General features: G+C 43.7%; 1 protein-coding gene across 5 annotated transcripts in view; it reads left to right on the top strand.

Annotated features, from left to right (window-relative positions):
- FBXW8 (F-box and WD repeat domain containing 8) overlaps positions 1 to 17,416 on the top strand; it is a 168,706-nt gene that overhangs the window by 36,453 nt on the left and 114,837 nt on the right. Inside the window, exon 1 of one of the 5 annotated variants that reach the window (XM_021073707.1) lies at positions 1,253 to 1,450. The exons of 2 other annotated variants lie outside the window; for them this stretch is intronic. Coding sequence is in view for 2 of the 3 variants with exons in the window: in XM_013990338.2 (XP_013845792.1) it covers positions 1,650 to 1,769 (120 nt within the window). In the remaining variant the exon portion in view is untranslated. Of the gene's footprint in view, positions 1 to 1,252; positions 1,451 to 1,538; positions 1,770 to 17,416 lie in introns of those variants that run through there. 2 more of the 5 variants (XM_013990338.2, XM_013990337.2) reach the window with 2 other exon arrangements.

Here is a 17,416-nt window from a genome sequence, read left to right as displayed (position 1 = left end):
AGTTTTAATTGCTGTACAGTTCATCAATTCTTTATTTAAAGAGCAGTTACTACATCCCACACAGTTTTGAGCACTGAAGACGTAGCAATGAACAAATATATCAGGTCTCAGCTCTCACGAAGCTGACAATCCAGTTAGGATCTTTCTTACATTTTAATGGGGCATAACTTAGTTAAGCAATGCTGGCTTGTCAGCTACTGAGATTGCTTCTGATTTTCAGTACTATAAACAATGCTTCAGAGAACATCCTTGAGTGTATTCTTGGAACTCCAATTTTCTTCTCTTGGATAAATTCCTAGAAGTGGAATTGCTGGAAGAAAGAGGATGTGAGTAAATGAGGGTGCTGGGATTCCTGGCTAAATCTGTCTGACTCTGGAGCCCAGGCCGTTAACAATGCTGGTCATATCATTGAACTTAAACACACACACACACACACAAACACTCATGCACACATGCATGCACACAAGACCACAGTGAGGTGAAGGCCAAATGGTTTCCAGCTGATTTAGATGTGTGGGCTCTATGACTTTAGTGAGGCACAGAGTAAGAGGATAAGAAATCAGAATCCTAGGTCTGCAAATTACCAGCTGTGTGACTTGTGGCTGAGTTTCTTCATCTGTAAAATGGGGACAGCTGTTCTTACCATAAGGGTTGTTATTAAGTAACTGTTCACTGAACTCCTACTAATCACTGGCCTCCAAGAGAAGAACTGATGGTTCAGTAGGGAAGGGAGATGTTAGTAAGCCATCACACAAATAAAACTACAAGTTGTGTTCTGGGCTTTATAAGTATGGGATAAGAAGAATGAATATCAGGTAGACCTGATTTGCAGGGGCGGAGTTTGGGAGATGAGCTTAAATAAGAAAGGTGTGTAAAAAGTTAAACAAGTCCAGGTGAGGAGAAGTTCCCTGAGGGGAAAAGCAGGTACAAAGCCCTTAGAAGCTGGTATGCGATTATATGCAACTTTCTTTGCAATCTCACAGCCCTCACACTTGTAGTTCCTTCCGGAAAGATCTCTTGTGGGATCTGATCTTCCCATGGCTGATCTCTCTCCTCTTTTGGCTTTTAGTTCACATGAACTCTCAGATGGTCCACTCGCTGACTATCCTTCTGAAGTCAATGTTCCCTTCCCCACCCCTCACCTTGTTTTATTACCTTACGCTGTTAGAGCGTCGAAATACCTACGATGGATTCAAACGTTCATTTGTGGAACGTCTCCTCCTTCCCACCCCTTCACTTGAACGTAAACCTCAAGAAGGGAAGGATTATTTCTGTTGCTGAAGATTTAAACGCTGTATTCTCAGCACCTGGCATATAGTAGTTGCTCAATGCATCTTTGAATGAAAACAAACAAACAAACAAACAAACAAAAAAACAGGGCTTGGCGCACAGTCTGCTCTTGGCAAAAGCCACATTCCCAAAAGTGGAGAAGCTGAGCGCGGGGTCAGAGGTAAGACTCCCACCTGGGGTGCCATAAGCCTCGCGAGCCCGCGACGGCTCGGGCGGCGCGCCGGGGTGGGGCCGACCACCCGGAACCCGTGCGCGGCGGCGGCGGCGGTTTCCGGCGGCGGCGGTCACTTCCACCGGAGGGACTGTCCCGTGGCACCCGGCGGGGCCGAGGGGGACGCGGCGAGCGGGGAACGGCGGCGATGGACGACTACAACCTGGACGAGTTCCGCCGGCGCTGGCAGGAGGAGCTGGCGCAGGCCCAGACTCTGAGGAAGCGGCGGTGGCCGGAGGCTGCCGAGAGGCGGCCGCGGCGACCAGAGGTGGGCCCTGGGCGCAGCGAGCAGCAGGCTTTGGGGTACCTGCCCCTGGTTCAGGGCCTTCTAGCCGGCGCGGGGCGGCCTCCGGTGGCGCGGGCGACCCAGGCCGAGAGGCAGGAGGCGGACAGCGGTTCCTGCTTCCCTCCGCCCCTCGGCCCTCGGCCCTCGAGGCTCCTGGGGGCGGGGAGCAGCTGGTGGACCAGCTCATCCAGGACCTGGTGAGAGACCGTCGCCTCCCTCCCGGGCTGGCCCCCGTCCCTGGTAGAAACCTCAAGTGTTGGAAAGTGACTCTGTGCAATCAATGTGGGGAGTGGGGAAATGAATAGAAGTACACACACCTGTGTTGTGAGTGCACAGTTATCTCTGGAAGCTGTGGTTCCCAACTGGGGGTGATTTTTGTCCCCCAGTTTGCAGAGTCTGCAGACATTTTTGGATGCAACAATTGGGGCGAGGGGTGGTTGCTGCTAGCATCTAGTAGGTAGAGGCCAGGGATCCTCATGACCATTCTACAGTGCACAGGACAGCACCCACAAAAAACTGGCCCAAATAAGTATGAGATGGAGAAATCCTGCTCTAAAGGGGTTCCTAAACTTCTAACAGGTTTGCTTTTGGTGAAGGAGAGCCCACAAAGGAAGGAATTTTAACTTTTCTCTATATATTGTTTGTACAATTAATGTTTTTCTCACTTCATGTATTACTTCAATTAAAGCAGGAAAAAATCTTTTATTAAGAACCTCCATGCTAGAGTTACCCTCGTGGCGCAGTGGTTGACGAATCCGACTAGGAACCATGAGGTTGCGGGTTCAATCCCTGGCCTTACTCAGTTACTCAGTGGGTTAAGGATCCGGCGTTGGCGTGAGCTGTGGTATAGGTTGCAGACGCGGCTAGGATCCCGCGTTGTTGTAGCTGTGGCGTAGGCTGGTGGCGTAGGCTCCGATTAGACCCCTAGCCTGGGAATCTTCATATGCCATGGGAGCGGCCCTAGAAAAGGCAAAAAAAGACAAAATCAAACAAACAAAAAACCCGAAAAACACACCTCCATGCTAATGATAGTGCCCGTTTTGTGGGATATGAATTGCTCCCAGAATCTGGAGGAAGCCGGCCGGGGACCCTCTCCCCCTCAGAAGAAAAGATCCCTTTCACAAAATTGGCACAATCAAAAATCCCCTGAAACACATTCATGGTCAAGTGTTGGGACAAGGCAGCAGGTTTTAATGACGATATAAATTGGGCTCTAAGGCAGCTTCTATGGCTTCCCAATTGAGAATAGTTCTATAATTGCCAAGTTGTTTTGAAAAGTAATGGCATATTCAACAAAATATGTAGTTATACTCAAATAACATTAGTAGCTGTAAGATTCACAAAGTTTCTGGTCCTGTGCTCTGCCTGTCACTAAGGTTAGAGATAATTTGTATGTATGTGTGCCTTAAACATTTCGTATTTAAAGTAACAATTCTTATATATGTAAACTCATCTTGGCATCATGCCAGTTTCTGTAAGAAGTGGGTCATCACTGAAGATTTCTGAAGAATGTAAAAATTAAAATTTTCAATGCCTTGAGAAAGTGGCTTAGCACCTGATAAGTTGTTCATACCAATCTGGATCTATGCAGAAGTTATTCCCACAAAAGTAGATTTGTAAGCTGAGGCAAAACCAGCTCAAGGGGGAAGAGACAAACAGGAACGTGGATTATTAGGACAAAGGCACATTTGGGGCCTCACAAATTCTTCCTACTGAATGTGGCATTTTCCTGAGGAATCAAAACAATCCCAGGAGGTAAGTATTGTTAGTTTCCCTTTATAAATGTAGAAATGCAGGTTTGCAGTAATTTGCCCAGGGCTACCCAGCTGGCAAGATCTTGGAATTGAATTTGGATCCAGGTCTCTTGGACTTTTTTTCTTTTTTAAAGTATAATTGCTTTACAATGTTGTGCCAATTTCTGCTGTACAGCAAGTTGACTCAGTTATGCACATGTATGCATTCTTTTTTATCATCTTTTCCGTTATGGTTTATCCCAGGAGATTGGATATAGTTCCCTGTGTTCTACAGTAGCACCTTGTTTATCCTTTCTGAATGTAATGGTTTTATTCACTAACACTGGACTCCCAGTTCTTCCCTCTCCCTCCCCTTTCCCTCTTGGCAACCACAAATGTGTTCTCTATGTTTGTGGGTCTGTTTCTGTTTCGTAGGTAGGTTCATTTGTGCCATATTTTAGATTCCTCATATAAGTTGTATCATATGGTATTTGTCTTTTTTTGACTTCCCTTAGTATGATAATCTCTAGTTGCATCCATGTTGCTGCAAATGGCATTATTTTGTTCTTTTTTTATGGCTGAGCAGTATTCCGTTGTGTGTATGTACCACATCTTAATCCATTCATCTGTCGATGGACTTTTAGATTGTTTCCATGTCTTGCCTGCAATAAACATAGGGATGCATGTATTTTTTTGAGTTACAGTTTTGTCTGGATATATCACCCAGGAGTGGGATTGCTAGATAATATGGTAGATCTATAGTTTTCTGAGGAACCTCCACACTGTTTTCTAATTTATCATTGTATCCAATTTACATTTGCACCAACAGTGTAGGAAGGTTCCCTCCCAGAATGGAGTTGACCCGTTTGTCTGTGACTGATCTGATGGTTTTGAGTCAAGTCCAGCATCTTGAGCCAGCTGCCTACTTCTGATGTTGTCTTCTTCTCATGCTGGTATAGTTTTCCTCCGTGTGAGCAGCGGTCCTCTCTATGGAGCAGTCCAGTACAGAAACCTAGTTCAGCATTATGGTCTGAAAATCAGAAGCTTTTATTTTTCAAAATGTCCTTTCTGTAGACCTCCTTGAAGAGAAAACATTTCTGCAAAGGCATCAGAGTAAAGCCATGAACTGCCTATGACAAAAGACTTGAGAGGGTGCATTTAAAATCTGATTATAGGAGTTCCCGTTGTGGCGCAGTGGTTAACGAATCCGACTAGGAACCATGAGGTTGCGGTTCGGTCCCTGCCCTTGCTCAGTGTGTTGACGATCTGGCGTTGCTGTGAGCTGTGGTGTAGGTTGCAGACGCAGCTCGGATCCCGAGTTGCTGTGGCTCTGGCATAGGCCGGTGGCTCCAGCTCCGATTGGACCCCTAGCCTGGGAACCTCCATATGCCGCGGGAGCGGCCCAAGAAATAGCAAAAAGACCAAAAAAAAAATAATAATAAAATAAAATCCGATTATAATGCAGTTGACAAAGAAACTTGGTTACTGTAGAGACATCTACTGTATAATCTGAGGAGGCTTATCACTCATTTGATGATGTTCTGCATGTATTTTCCTAGTTAACTATTCCCCCTCTCCTACCTCTGGGATGCCTCAGAGGCCCTCTGAACCATCCCAAAGTTAGTTGAAGTCAAAAAAACTAATTAGAATTTGATAGGAAGTTCATTAAAAAAACATTTGGACAGATAGAATTATAGGTCGTACTTTCCCCAAAGTTGCAAGAGATCTCAGAAACAAATACAGGTTATTTAAAGGCGAAGGACTTCACATAATCTGTTGTCAGAGTAGCATTCTAAGAAGACTTAGTTCTCTTAGCAGAGAGAAAAGCCAAATTCAAGTTTTGCACCAGCTTACTTTTAAAATTAATTTACTCAATTAGGTTTGTTCTAACTTAGTCACTCCTGACCATCCACAAAATTCTTCTCTCAGTGTCCACTTCCCACAAACTTTCTTCCACTTTCTGCGTCCATATTATTCTGTCCCTTATTTTTCCTTCCAAAACGATAAGCTACAAGACAAACTTTGTTTTCCTTTAATAAACTGTAATTCCTTTCATCATTCCTTCTTATTGAAAACACATCCTACTTTTCTAAAGCAACCACAGACTGTGTTTTATAATTTCTAAAAACATGTTTTTCTTATAGAGAAACAGCTCAGGGTAGCACCGAATATGATTAATAGTCCTAAACACCTTCAATTTCTCTGTTTAGTAACTGATATCTCAGTATCTCATTTGACTTCTATTTAACCTAGGTACAGTTACATTTTACTCTTAATGTTGATAACTCTAAAGGCATGTCTATATTAATTGGATCAACAAACTTTAACACAAGATATTAATTTAATACTGAATATTTCCCAGTTCACATAAACCTAAAATTAATTCTGGCCAGTTCCCTTCCATATTTTGAGGATTTCTATATGCATTTAATTTCCTTTAAGTCAATTAAGTAGGTCCCATTTACATTTAATTTTTGATAATATCATCCAAAGTTAATACATATATGGTGCACATAAAAACTCATAGAAATCTCATAGCTTCATTTTCTAAGCTTAGTCATGAGTCAGATATTAAAAATAAAACTCGCTACTTTATAAGTTTTGAAAAGATTTCTTTACCCATTTTTTTTTCCCTCCGTCTCAGGAATTAGAGTTGGTCTAGATAAGATAGGTGTTCCTGAGAGCCCAGGTCTCAAGGCACAGGGCGAGAAAAGTAAGTTCTCCTAGAAGGACTTATTCCCTCAAGGTCAGAATTCTGAAAAGACATTTTCCTCAAGCTTGCTTTTTAAAATTGTGTATGCAAAAAGAGTTAACAGAAATATCTTGGGTCTTCAAAGGTTTCAAAAGGAGGAAAAGAGGCCAGCTTAAGTTTGAAAAGAGAAAGGGGAGAGGGAAGGGGAAAAGGTCAGCAAAATCTCATGTCCTTTACCTGGTCGGGGCACTCTGACCAGTCCTCCATGTCAGGAGGAGATGGAGACTAAAGGGTCCCAGTTACAGCTGCTGGGTCTGGCCCCTCGGCGGGTGAGTTGGTCCTCAAGTACCCCGAGTGGTTAATAGCTATGGCTAAGGCTTGGCCAAAGAAATGTGAGCTGTCTCTAAAACCCTGAGAAAGGACTGTCCAGGTTAATGGAGAGGCCAAAGAGTGTCGGGGTCAGTCCATGTGAAAGTAGATAAGTCCTGGCATGCAGGGTCTAGAGGGATTGTAAAAAAGGCATCTTTTAAGTCCAGAACTAAGAAATGAAAAGTATTAGGAGGTATATGAGACAGGAGAGTATAGGGATTTGGGACCACTGGGTTAATGCCTAATTGTTAAGGCGAAGATCCTGAACTAATTGGAAGGATCCATCTGGGGTGTGGGTTTGTTTTTTGTTTTTTGCTTTGTGTGTTTTTTTTTTTTTTTTTTTTTTTTTTTAACAGGAAGGATACCAGTGTTGAATGGAGAGTATGTTTGACGACATAGCCCTTGAGGAGGTGCTGAATTATAGGCGGGCGTTTGTCCCCTCTGAGCTTCTGGGCTAATAGGATATTGAGTTTGATTAGGAAATTTAGTAGGATCCTTTCGTCTTATGAGAATGGGAGAATGATGTCTAGCAGTGGAGGGCCTACTGGTGTCCCGAACAATGGGATTTATATCCCAGGGAGGTGGGAAGGACTGGGAGGTGGGCCCCGGATCTGGCTGGCACAGGAGTGAGAACTTTGCGTTTGGTTGTGTAGGAAATTGAATGTATGCCTGGAATTTATTTGTCTTTGTAGGGCCGCACCTGTGGCATATGGAGGTTCCCAGGCTAGGGGTTGAATCAGAGCTACAGCTGCTGGCCTACACCACAGCCACAGCAACATAGGATCTGAGCCCTGTCTGTAACCTACACCATAGCTCACAGGCAACGCAGGATCATCCTTAACTCACTGAGCAAGGCCAGGGATTGAACCTATGTCTTCATGGATGCTAATCAGGTTGTTTCCACTGAGCCACGACGGGAACTCTTAGAACTTAGTTAAAATATCCCTCCCTATTATAGGGGTTGGACATGTGGGAATAACTAGAAATGAGTGGCAAAAAATGGCATTAAAAGTGTGCAAACTAAAGGTCCAGTCTTTTGGGGTGTAGTGGGCAACCCATTTAACCCTACTATACAAGTTGGGGAGGTGTAGGTAATACCCCGGAAACTAGGTAATACTGAGTATGATGCCTCCGTGTCCAGTAAGAATGAAACAGTCTTGCCTGCTACTGCCATAGATACCCGAGGCTCCAGAGTGGTGACGGGAAGGTGGGGGCCTGGTGGCCTCGGGCCCCATTAATCTCCCATGGCCAGGCCCAACATTTGTGCATGTTGATGGTCTCCAAGGTGGGTTTTGTTGGGGAGACGGTGGGCTGCCCTGGCTTTCCACAGTTTCACTGCCAAGTGTCCGGTTGTGGGGATGGTGGACTGCTCTGGCTTGCCAAAGTCTACCTTCCAATGTCTGGTTTGACTGCATTTGGGACAAGGGCCTGGTGGGGGCTTGGGGTTAGGGCATTTATTTGCCCAGAGCCACATTTGAAACAGGCCCCCAGAAGGGAGGTGGTTCTATAAGTTTGTATGCCTAGAGGATGGGGGTGGGGGTTCCTCGGTTTTTGAGGATTTCCCTCTATGGCAGAAGCAAGAAGCTGGTATTTGGTCATGGACTCTTTTAGTTGTGGGGCCTTTTGTTCTTCCTTTTTATTGTTAAAAAGACCTTAAAGGCAGCTTTAATTGTTAAAAAGTCCCTTTGTGGGGTCAAAGGACTGTCTTCTAGTTTTTGTAATTTTTTTCATATCTGGTGCTGATTGGGAAATGAAATGTATATGGGGATAAGTTTTTCTGTCTTCACTGTCTCGATTTAGGGTAGTATACTTAAGAATAGCCTCTGTAAGCCTGAATATAAAAAGGGCTGGGTTTTCTTGGGGTTCTTGTATTATTTCACTAATTTTATCATAATTAGCTATTTTCGAAGGGGATTTCTTCATTTCTTCTATTAGGCAAGAAGAGATAAGGTGGCCTCTCTTGCACCTGTCTGGGGAGTCTACCTGATAGTTCCAATTAGGGCCCACAGCTAGAGTTCCAACAGGATTGTTAGTGGGGTCTTGAGTATGTAAGCTGTCTGCATGGGCTTGGGCTGCCAGCCAAATTCGTTCCCTTTCTTCAGAGGAGAGAGGAGAGCCAGGGATAATCTAAATATCTTGCCAAGTTAAGTCATAGGAGTGAACAAGATATTGGAACTCTTTTGTGTAGGTAGTTGGGTCTGAGGTGAACGAATCTAAGCTTTTTTTTTTTTTTTTTTTTTTTTAAATTTGTGATAAGTCTCCCAAAGAAGAAGGTGCATGAACTCTGATTATTCCTTCAACTCTTGAAACCTCTCTTAAAGGAAGGATTGGGGCCTCGGGATATCGATGATCGAGATCTCGTTGGGGAAGGGAATAAAAGGGGTTGTTATTAGGGGAAGAGGCTGCATTTTGGGTGTGGGAATTAGGATTTTGGGGGCAGGGAGGAAGAGAAGGAAGAACAGTGGTGGGAGGGGGAGAAGGTGTAGGGGCTGTAGGAGCTGGAAGCACAGAAAAGCAGGAAGGGGAGAAAGAAGTGTGGAGATTGCAGGAACCAGGGGCACAGGAGCAGCGGGAGGGGGAGGAGGAGGATGATTATGGTTTTGAGGGATTGGGGGGTGCTGAAGCATGACAGGATCAAAGTCAGAGTTGGAAGAAAGATAAGGGAGTGGCAATTTAGTTTCTGCCTGCGGGGAAGGGTGTTTGTTTAACTGAAGAACCTGGTATGAGTTAAAATCAGAGCAAAGAGAGGGTCCAGATCTTAAATAGATAAAAGCTTGAATGTAGGGAACCTCTGACCACTTCCCATTGCATTGGAGAAGATTCTCAATATCACGTTGAATTTGGAAATCAAATGTGCCATTCTCAGGCCATTGGCTCCCGTTATCTAATTTATATTGGGGCCAGGCCCCAGTACAGAAAAAAATGAGACACTTGGGCTTAATATCTGGGTGGAGCCCCAGAGTTGAAAGGTTGCAGAGAAGTCACCATAAAGGTGTATCTCATGGAGGTTGAGAGGAGGGGTGCCAATAGCGTTAATTTGGGAGTGGAAGTTTGAAATAAGGAATCTAAAAGCCTGCCTAGATGCTCTGAGAGGTGTCCCCCTGAGAGGGCCTCGGATCTGAATGAGATAGACCACCTAGACATTCAGAGGGGCGTCCCCCTGTGAAGGCTAGGATCTGGACGAGGCTCACCCCTAATCAGGAAACATCTTTCCTGAGAAGGGGGAGCACCTGGTCCCTGGGACCAGATGGAAACCTGGCTGACTGGATGTCCATAAGGAAATGAAAAATGGGCAATAAATCAGATTGGGTTTGGGAGTAGAGTAGGGGAGGGAACTCCAGTATTTACTCACCTTACACCTTGTACTCTTGAAATGCGGGCCAGTGTGGGGTGCAATGTGGCAGGAATCTTCAGGCGCTTGAGATCTCAGAGCTTGACAGTCACAAGGAGAAGGAGACTTTCACTCTTCTGAGCGGTAGTTACTGGGAGAGAGAGCTAGAGAAACCTTCAGATCTCACTAGGGAGTACCCCTGGCCAGTCTTCAGCTGTTCCAGTAGTCTCACTCTGTTCACTGCAAGTCTCTTAGGGTTAAGAGAGAGTTTAGGAACAGAGGAAGCTTCCACCCTTTCAGGCTAAAACTGCTTGCCCCTAGAGGGACTTTCAGAACACTGCAGAGAGTAGCCCTGGCTGGTGTCTTGAGCCATCCCTCCAAGCCTTTGGAGCATTCATGGAAACCTGGAAATTGGGAAGGGAGGGCTGGGTAACCCTCCCTGGTATCAGCACCAAAATGTTAGAGCGCCAGGGAAAGAAAGTTGACCGGAGCAGTGCAATCTTAAGTGAGATTTATTGACCAGCTGAGTGGCCGGGAGCACTAAGCAAGAGGAACTCAGAGCCCCTCTGCTGTTGGGAGAGAATCAGGTTTTATAGGCAGGGGGTTGTGTGCTGAGTGCTATAGGTCTGGGATGGTGGTTGAGATCATGGTATAAAATTTAACTTTCTCTTTGGAGCTGTCTTTGTCCTTGGGAAGTCAGCTGCTTTATGGGCTTGGTTGTTCTGCCTGTGGAGGTCCGATAAAGTGGAGACTGCAGGTCTGGGTCTGGGTGGGTCAGTGAGTCATGTGGACTTACTTTTTTTAGGCTTTCATTTTAGTTTCCACCTAAGATTTTTGTTTGTTTGTTTGTTTCTATTTCTATTGCCCTGGGAAACTGACCTAATAAAACATTTGTATAATTTATTCCAGAGAATGTTTTGCCTATGTTCTCCTCTAGGAGTTTTATGGTGTTGTGTCTTCTGTTTAAGTCTTTAAGCCATTTTGAGTTTATTTTTGTGTGTGGTATGAGGTGTGCTCTAATTTCATTGATATATGTGCCGCTGTCCACAGGTCTGTTTGACTTCAAATTTCACCAGGTAGGAGTTCCCTAAATTTGACTTGCTATAAGAATCACCTTAGGTCTTGTTGAAACCTAAGTCCAGCCCTTCCCAAACCTACTCCATCAATTTCCTGAGGAGGGGCCCAGATGATTGGGATGATCAGGCAAGTTTGAGACACTGTTTTCAGTTGTAAAGCTTCTTTTGGTTTGAGGTCTGTATTCTTGAGGCTTTCTAGACCTGACACTCCTGAGGCATATGCATTGATATCAAAAATAGTGGAGCCCTGGATAAAGCATCTTCAAAATGGAAGAGGCCTACCTACTGGAGGATCCAAGCAACTTCAGAATCTGTTTCATATGTGGTTAGAAGAAGCCTGGTCTGAAATATATGCCTGTGATCCCCCTGCTTCCTTCAGAATCAGGGTTCTACCAGGCTCTACACTACTGTGAGTGACATCTGACCTTTGGTGCACAACTAGTGGTTTTTTTGTTTGCTTTCTTGTACTTAACAGTCTTTATTAACACTGCTGTAAATTACAAGAAATTATATTTTTTGCATGCCTGCTTTCTGTCTCCTTGGTACTATCTTAAGGTTTAGAGACATTATCTTCGGTTCTCACAATGACCCTCTCCAGTGGGCAGGATTTGGCAGAGGAGGATTAAGAAAGTAATTGATTTAAGGGACCCAGTACCTTCAGTCTGAGAAATGATGACAGCTTTTATAGAAAAGGCTTGGATTTGTTTTTTTTTTTTTTTTGTCTTTTTGCCTTTTCTAGGGCTGTTCCCTTGGCATGTGGAGGTTCCCAGGCTAGGGGTCTGATCGGAGCTGTATCCGCCGGCCTACACCAGAGCCACAGCAATGTGGGATCCGAGCTGCGTCTACAACCTACACCACAGCTCATAGCCATGCTGGATCCTTAACCCACTAAGCAAGGCCAGGAATCAAACCTGCAACCTCATTCTTCCTAGTCGGATTCGTTAACCACTGAACCATGACGGGAACTCCTGGATTTGTCTTGAGTGGTTCTAAGTCCCAGAGCCCACCTGTTCCACTGCAGGCAGGAAATGCAGATGCTTCATGTTACTCATTTGATCTTTTTTTCTTTCTTTTTTTTTTTTGTCTTTTTGCTATTTCTTTGGGCCGCTCCCGTGGCATATGGAGATTCCCAGGCTAGGGGTCAAATCGGAGCTGTAGCCATTGGCCTACACCAGAGCCACAGCAACGCGGGATCTGAGCCGCGTCTGCAACCTACACCACAGCTCACAGCAACGCCGGATCGTTAACCCACTGAGCAAGGGCAGGGACCGAACCCGCAACCTCATGGTTCCTAGTCAGATTCGTTAACCACTGCGCCACGACGGGAACTCCTGATCTTTTTTTCTTAGCCCATCAGGTTATGTGTCTTCTCCAGATTCCAGCCATACTTTTGCAATGATTTATTTTATAATGGCTACTGTTCTGTTTGTTACATTAAATAGTAAACATAATGGTGTAGAAATTGTCTTCATGATATCCCTAAAGAAAAATACTTAACCATTTTTCTTGAAGCCCAGCCCTCCTCTTGGTCTTGTTCCTCAGGTTTTTAAAAATTTTTTAATTTTTTTAATTTTTGCTTTTTAGGGCCATACCCATGGCATATGGAAGTTCCCAGGCTAGGGGTCAAATTGGAGCTGTAGTGCTGGCCTACACCACAGCCACAGCAATGCAGGATTTGAGCCCCATCTGCAACCTACATCACAGCCCATGGCAATGCTGGGTCCTTATCTCACTGAGCAAGGCCAGGGACTGAACCCACATCCTTATGGATACTAGTCGGATTCATTTCTACTATGCCACAATGGGAACTCCTCCCAGTTTTTAAAAATTAAATCCTTCTCTGTTGAAGTGTACAAACCATAAAGGTACATCTTGATGCATTTCCAAGAATGTACACATTCATGTAAACAGTGTCGAGGATACAGACCAGCATTACCAGCTTTTCAGAACCCTTACATATACCCTTCCACTCAAAGGTAACCACTCACTTGACTTCTTAGGCCTTATTTTAATTTTGTCTGATTTTTGAACAAAGTAGAATCACACAGCATATACTTTTTTTGTGTCTGGGTTCTTGTGCTTGGCATTATGTATGAGTTTTTCCCCAATGAATATGCCACATCTTGTTTACTAGCTCTTGTGTTGATGGGCATTATTGATAACTAGTTTCTTAATAGCCAGTTTGAGGCTATTAGGAATAATGCTTCTGTGAACATTTTGTACATATTTTGGAATGAGTGTATACATTTTTCTTGGATATTTGCTTATGAGTGGGATTGCTGGGTTACAAGGTATGCATATATGTAGATTTAGTAGGTAGTAACAGTTTTTCAAAGTGGTTGTATAGGTTTTTCCACTTTCGTAGTAACTGGAGTATGTGGAATATAATAGTTTACGTTCTTCTTTGCCATAAATATACCACCACCCAACTGAGATGACATATGGCAACTGAAATTGACCCTGGAAGAGATGATAGTAACAAATTGGGAAATGTATGCTATGGCTGGGCTAAAAGTTGGAGCCTCCGTACTGACCAGCTGGTCGTTGCCAGTTGGTATTGCAACTGGTATTGCAGTTTTAATGTATTTTTTTTTTCCAAAATGTGATTATGTATTTTTGTGTGGATTCTATCAGTTTTTGCTGCCTCCCCTCACCCCACCCCCCAAAAAAACCCCAACACTTTGGCTTAAGACAACCAAGGTTTATTTAGTTCACCATCTTGCAGGGTGCAGTTTGGGCTGGGCTTGGGTGGGCTCACTTACATGTTTGACATTATCTTCTATCATCAAGGCAGCTCTGCTTCTGGCTCTATCTATGTATGTGTTTCTGCATTACACATAACATCATCATCCAGCAGGTTAGCCCTGGGTGGGCCTTACCAAAGTTATGGGAGCAGCAGGAGGGCCAGTCCCAACACCCAAGTGCTTTTGAAGTCTCTGCCTAGGTCGTTACTGTCTCATTGGCTAAAGCAATTTACATGGCCATACCCAGAGTGAGAGGTACCCAAATGCTTAATACAGAAAGGCATGTACAAATTAAGGGACTAGTTAATCTAAAAATCTACCACAAAAATTCTTTCCACTCTCAGGTTTTTTTTTTTTTTTTTTTTTTTTTTTTTTTGTCTTTTAGGGCCTCACTTGTGACATATGGAGGTTCCCAGGCTAGGGGTCTAATCATAGCTGTAGCTGCCGGCCTACACCACAGCCACAGCAACTCGGGATCTGAGCCACATCTGGGACCTACACCACAGCTCACGACAACGCCGATCCTTAACCCACTGAGTGAGGCCAAGGATCAAGCCTGCCTCCTCATGGATGCTAGTCAGGTTTTTTAGCTGCTGAGCCACGACGGGAACTCGGCCACTTTTAGTTGTTAACTAATAGAAAACAATACCTCTCCATGGGCTAGATCTGCCTTAGGTCATGAGTTTATGATCTTTGCCTAATGCTTCCCAAGAATTCTTCTTTGATCTATGGGTGACTCCTGAAAAGGAAGATTTAGTTGTATTTGGGACTCCCCAGAAACTGACAGGTTCATCCAGTTGACATAAAAGGGAAATAAAATACTGGCACCACCTCGTAATGTCTACTCTCCACTTTTTTCCAACCTTTGGCATTCTGTTATATTGGCGTATCCTGTTGTATTTTTGGTGAAGTCTTTCACTTCAGTCTTCAGTATCATCACTAGAGCAAAGAACAACTAGTAAGTTAGCAGTCAGGAGTTCAATTACTGCTTGATGGGTGTGTGAACAGCACCACCTTGTAGTGTCATATGGACAGGTGCAGGCCGGGCCTTTGATGGACAAGCCCAGCTGAAATGAGGACTTAGAAGTGACTCCTTTTAAGCCTCATCTTCTCTTGTGAAGCTTTTAGTAATAGTGCTTAAAACCATGGTAAGTTAGGGACACCTAAATGATCTTCTTGGTGTATGGTTAAATTAGTGAAAGAAATGATTCATCCTTGGATAGAAATTCAGACGCAGTGGGCACTTGGTCTTTTTAATTTTTATTTTTTTAAACTTTTTTTTTTCCCTTTCTCAGTAAACTCAGGCCTCTCCAAGGTAGTAGAGCCACATGAGTATAATTGCAAGTACACTGTTGCTTTCTTCACTGTGGTGGTTGTGAAATCTAGTTGCTTGGTCTCATTTCTATTTAGGTAATGCATCAGGACTTGGGCTACAAACAGTCAGCACTTAGCTCATACTGGTTTAAAAACCCAAGCTGGAATCTGTTGATTCACATAACTCAAAATTCCAGGTGGTGGTCCACGTTCTAGGTGCTTTTATAATGTAACTAAGAATCTCTCCATCTTTTTTTCTCCTTACCCCACCCCAGTTTTACTGAGAAATAATTGGTGTAGAACAGTGTATAAATTTAAGGGGTACAGTGTGAGAACTTGATTCGCAAAATGATTAGCAGTTTAGTTAGCATCCATTACCTCGTATAGTTAGGTTTGTTTGTTTGTTTTCTTGTAGAAATCTCTATCTCTTGGCTTGCTTTCCTTTTGTTGGCTTTATTCATAGACAAGCTCTCCCCACTTTGGGATGAAATGGCTACTAACAACTCCAGTCTTGTATTCTATAAGCTTAGCAACCCAGAGGAAAAAGAACATTTGTTTTATGCAGCAAAAGACATGAATTTAAATTTCCATTGGTCCAGACTGGGTTATGTGTCTGTCCTCCAACCAGTTACTGATGTAAATTGTCCAGTCTTGTATTCACTATCCGTGCCTAAAAATAAGAGTGGGGTCAGCCCCACCTAACCCATGTTGACTAAGAGTGGGGTGGTTTCATGAAAGAAAAGTGGGAAAGAGGAAACGGATGCTGGATAGGAACAAAAGATGACCACTTGTAACAGGTGTTTGAAGCAGCACTTACAGTAGGAATGTAGGTGTATTCTGTTCATCCAACATATATTTATCGATCAGCTGGGTCCCGGGGAATCAGCCATAAACAGAATGGACATAGTCCCTGATCACAGAAGCCTACAGTTTTGCTTCTTTCAACTAAAAGAGTGACATTAATGGAAGAGGGTGGCCTTGATTACAAGTCCAGGCTCTGGAATCAGGCAGACCAGAGTTCAAATTCCATCTCTGCTGCTGATTAGCTAATTGACCTCAGGCAGGTTAATTTATTTGCCTTATCAAATGAACTTGATGCTAGTATTATCCTGTGTGGAGGCAATGAAAGAAGGCATGGAACATTCTTGGCACCAAGCCCAACTTAGAATAAGTAGCCAGTAAATTAAAGCTGGTGCTACTACTATCATTAGCATTGCAGAAGTATTCATCATACTGTCACTTCCTCTTTGCTAAGACTTACTCCTGATAAGTCCTTGGTCCCCTGCTCTTGGACTGGAATCCTTGGAGGGCAGTGTCTGTTGTCTTCCTCTTGTACCCCCACCTATGATACTAACTGCAGTAGGGGCCCCGTATGCATTTGTGGAGTTGAAATAATGTGGGCCCTGTGTGCATTTGTGGAGTTGAAATGCTGCTTCCAACAGCAACCTGATAAGGAGGCTCCATGGTGGTTAGAACTTGTGTGAACTTTCAAAGCATTATGATTTGGGTTTTCAGTCCTGATAAAAGTTTTAATACTGCTGGCCAAGAATTATTGCTCACTTTGTTAGTTTTTTTTTTTTTCTTATGTATTTTTAGGGCCACACCCACGGCATATGGAGGATCCCAGGGTAGGGGTCTAATTAGAGCTGCAGCTGCCAGCCTTCGCCAGAGCCACAGCAATACCAGATCTGAGCTGTGTCTGTGACCTATACCACAGCTCACGGCAACACCGGCTCCTTAACCACTGAGTGAGGCCAGGGATCGAACCCTCAACCTCATGGTTCCTAGTCGGATTCGTTTCCACTGCACCACGATGGGAACTCCAGGTTTTTTTTTTTTACATAATAGTTGATTTACAATATTGCACCAAATTCTACTGTACAGCAGAGTGACCCAGTCATACATATAGATACATTCATTTTCTTATATTCCATCTGCTTTGTTAATATTTAATTTGTCAGAGCCTACATCTATGTTATCAACAAGACCAATTTGGTGACTTAACTTTCCTCTTTTTTTTTTTTTTTTAATTAGAAACAATGGAACTCACTAATAAAAAGTGAGAAGCCAATTGAATCAAATGTAAACTCATGTTGGCTTACCTGGATTTACTTCTTATCCTCTTGCTGTTCTTTGTCTTCCTTTTAAGGCTTAACTTGATTCTTGTTCCTTTATTAACTCTCCCCTGGTCCTTCCAGCCCAAGGTTCTCTTCCTTCTCTCTTCTCCCAACTAAAACATCCTCTTGTCAATGCCATTCATTTTTTCCTGTTAAGAATGAGCATGTGTCTACCTGGGCATGTTTTTAAATGGTCTCTGTATACATGAGAACAACTTGTAACTTAGGTCATCTGTCCGTTGGAAGGTTCTAC

This window comes from Sus scrofa, chromosome 14 (assembly GCF_000003025.6).
Source record: "Sus scrofa isolate TJ Tabasco breed Duroc chromosome 14, Sscrofa11.1, whole genome shotgun sequence".
Classification (NCBI taxonomy): domain Eukaryota; kingdom Metazoa; phylum Chordata; class Mammalia; order Artiodactyla; family Suidae; genus Sus; species Sus scrofa.
This window is presented reverse-complemented; position numbering and strand designations above follow the sequence as displayed.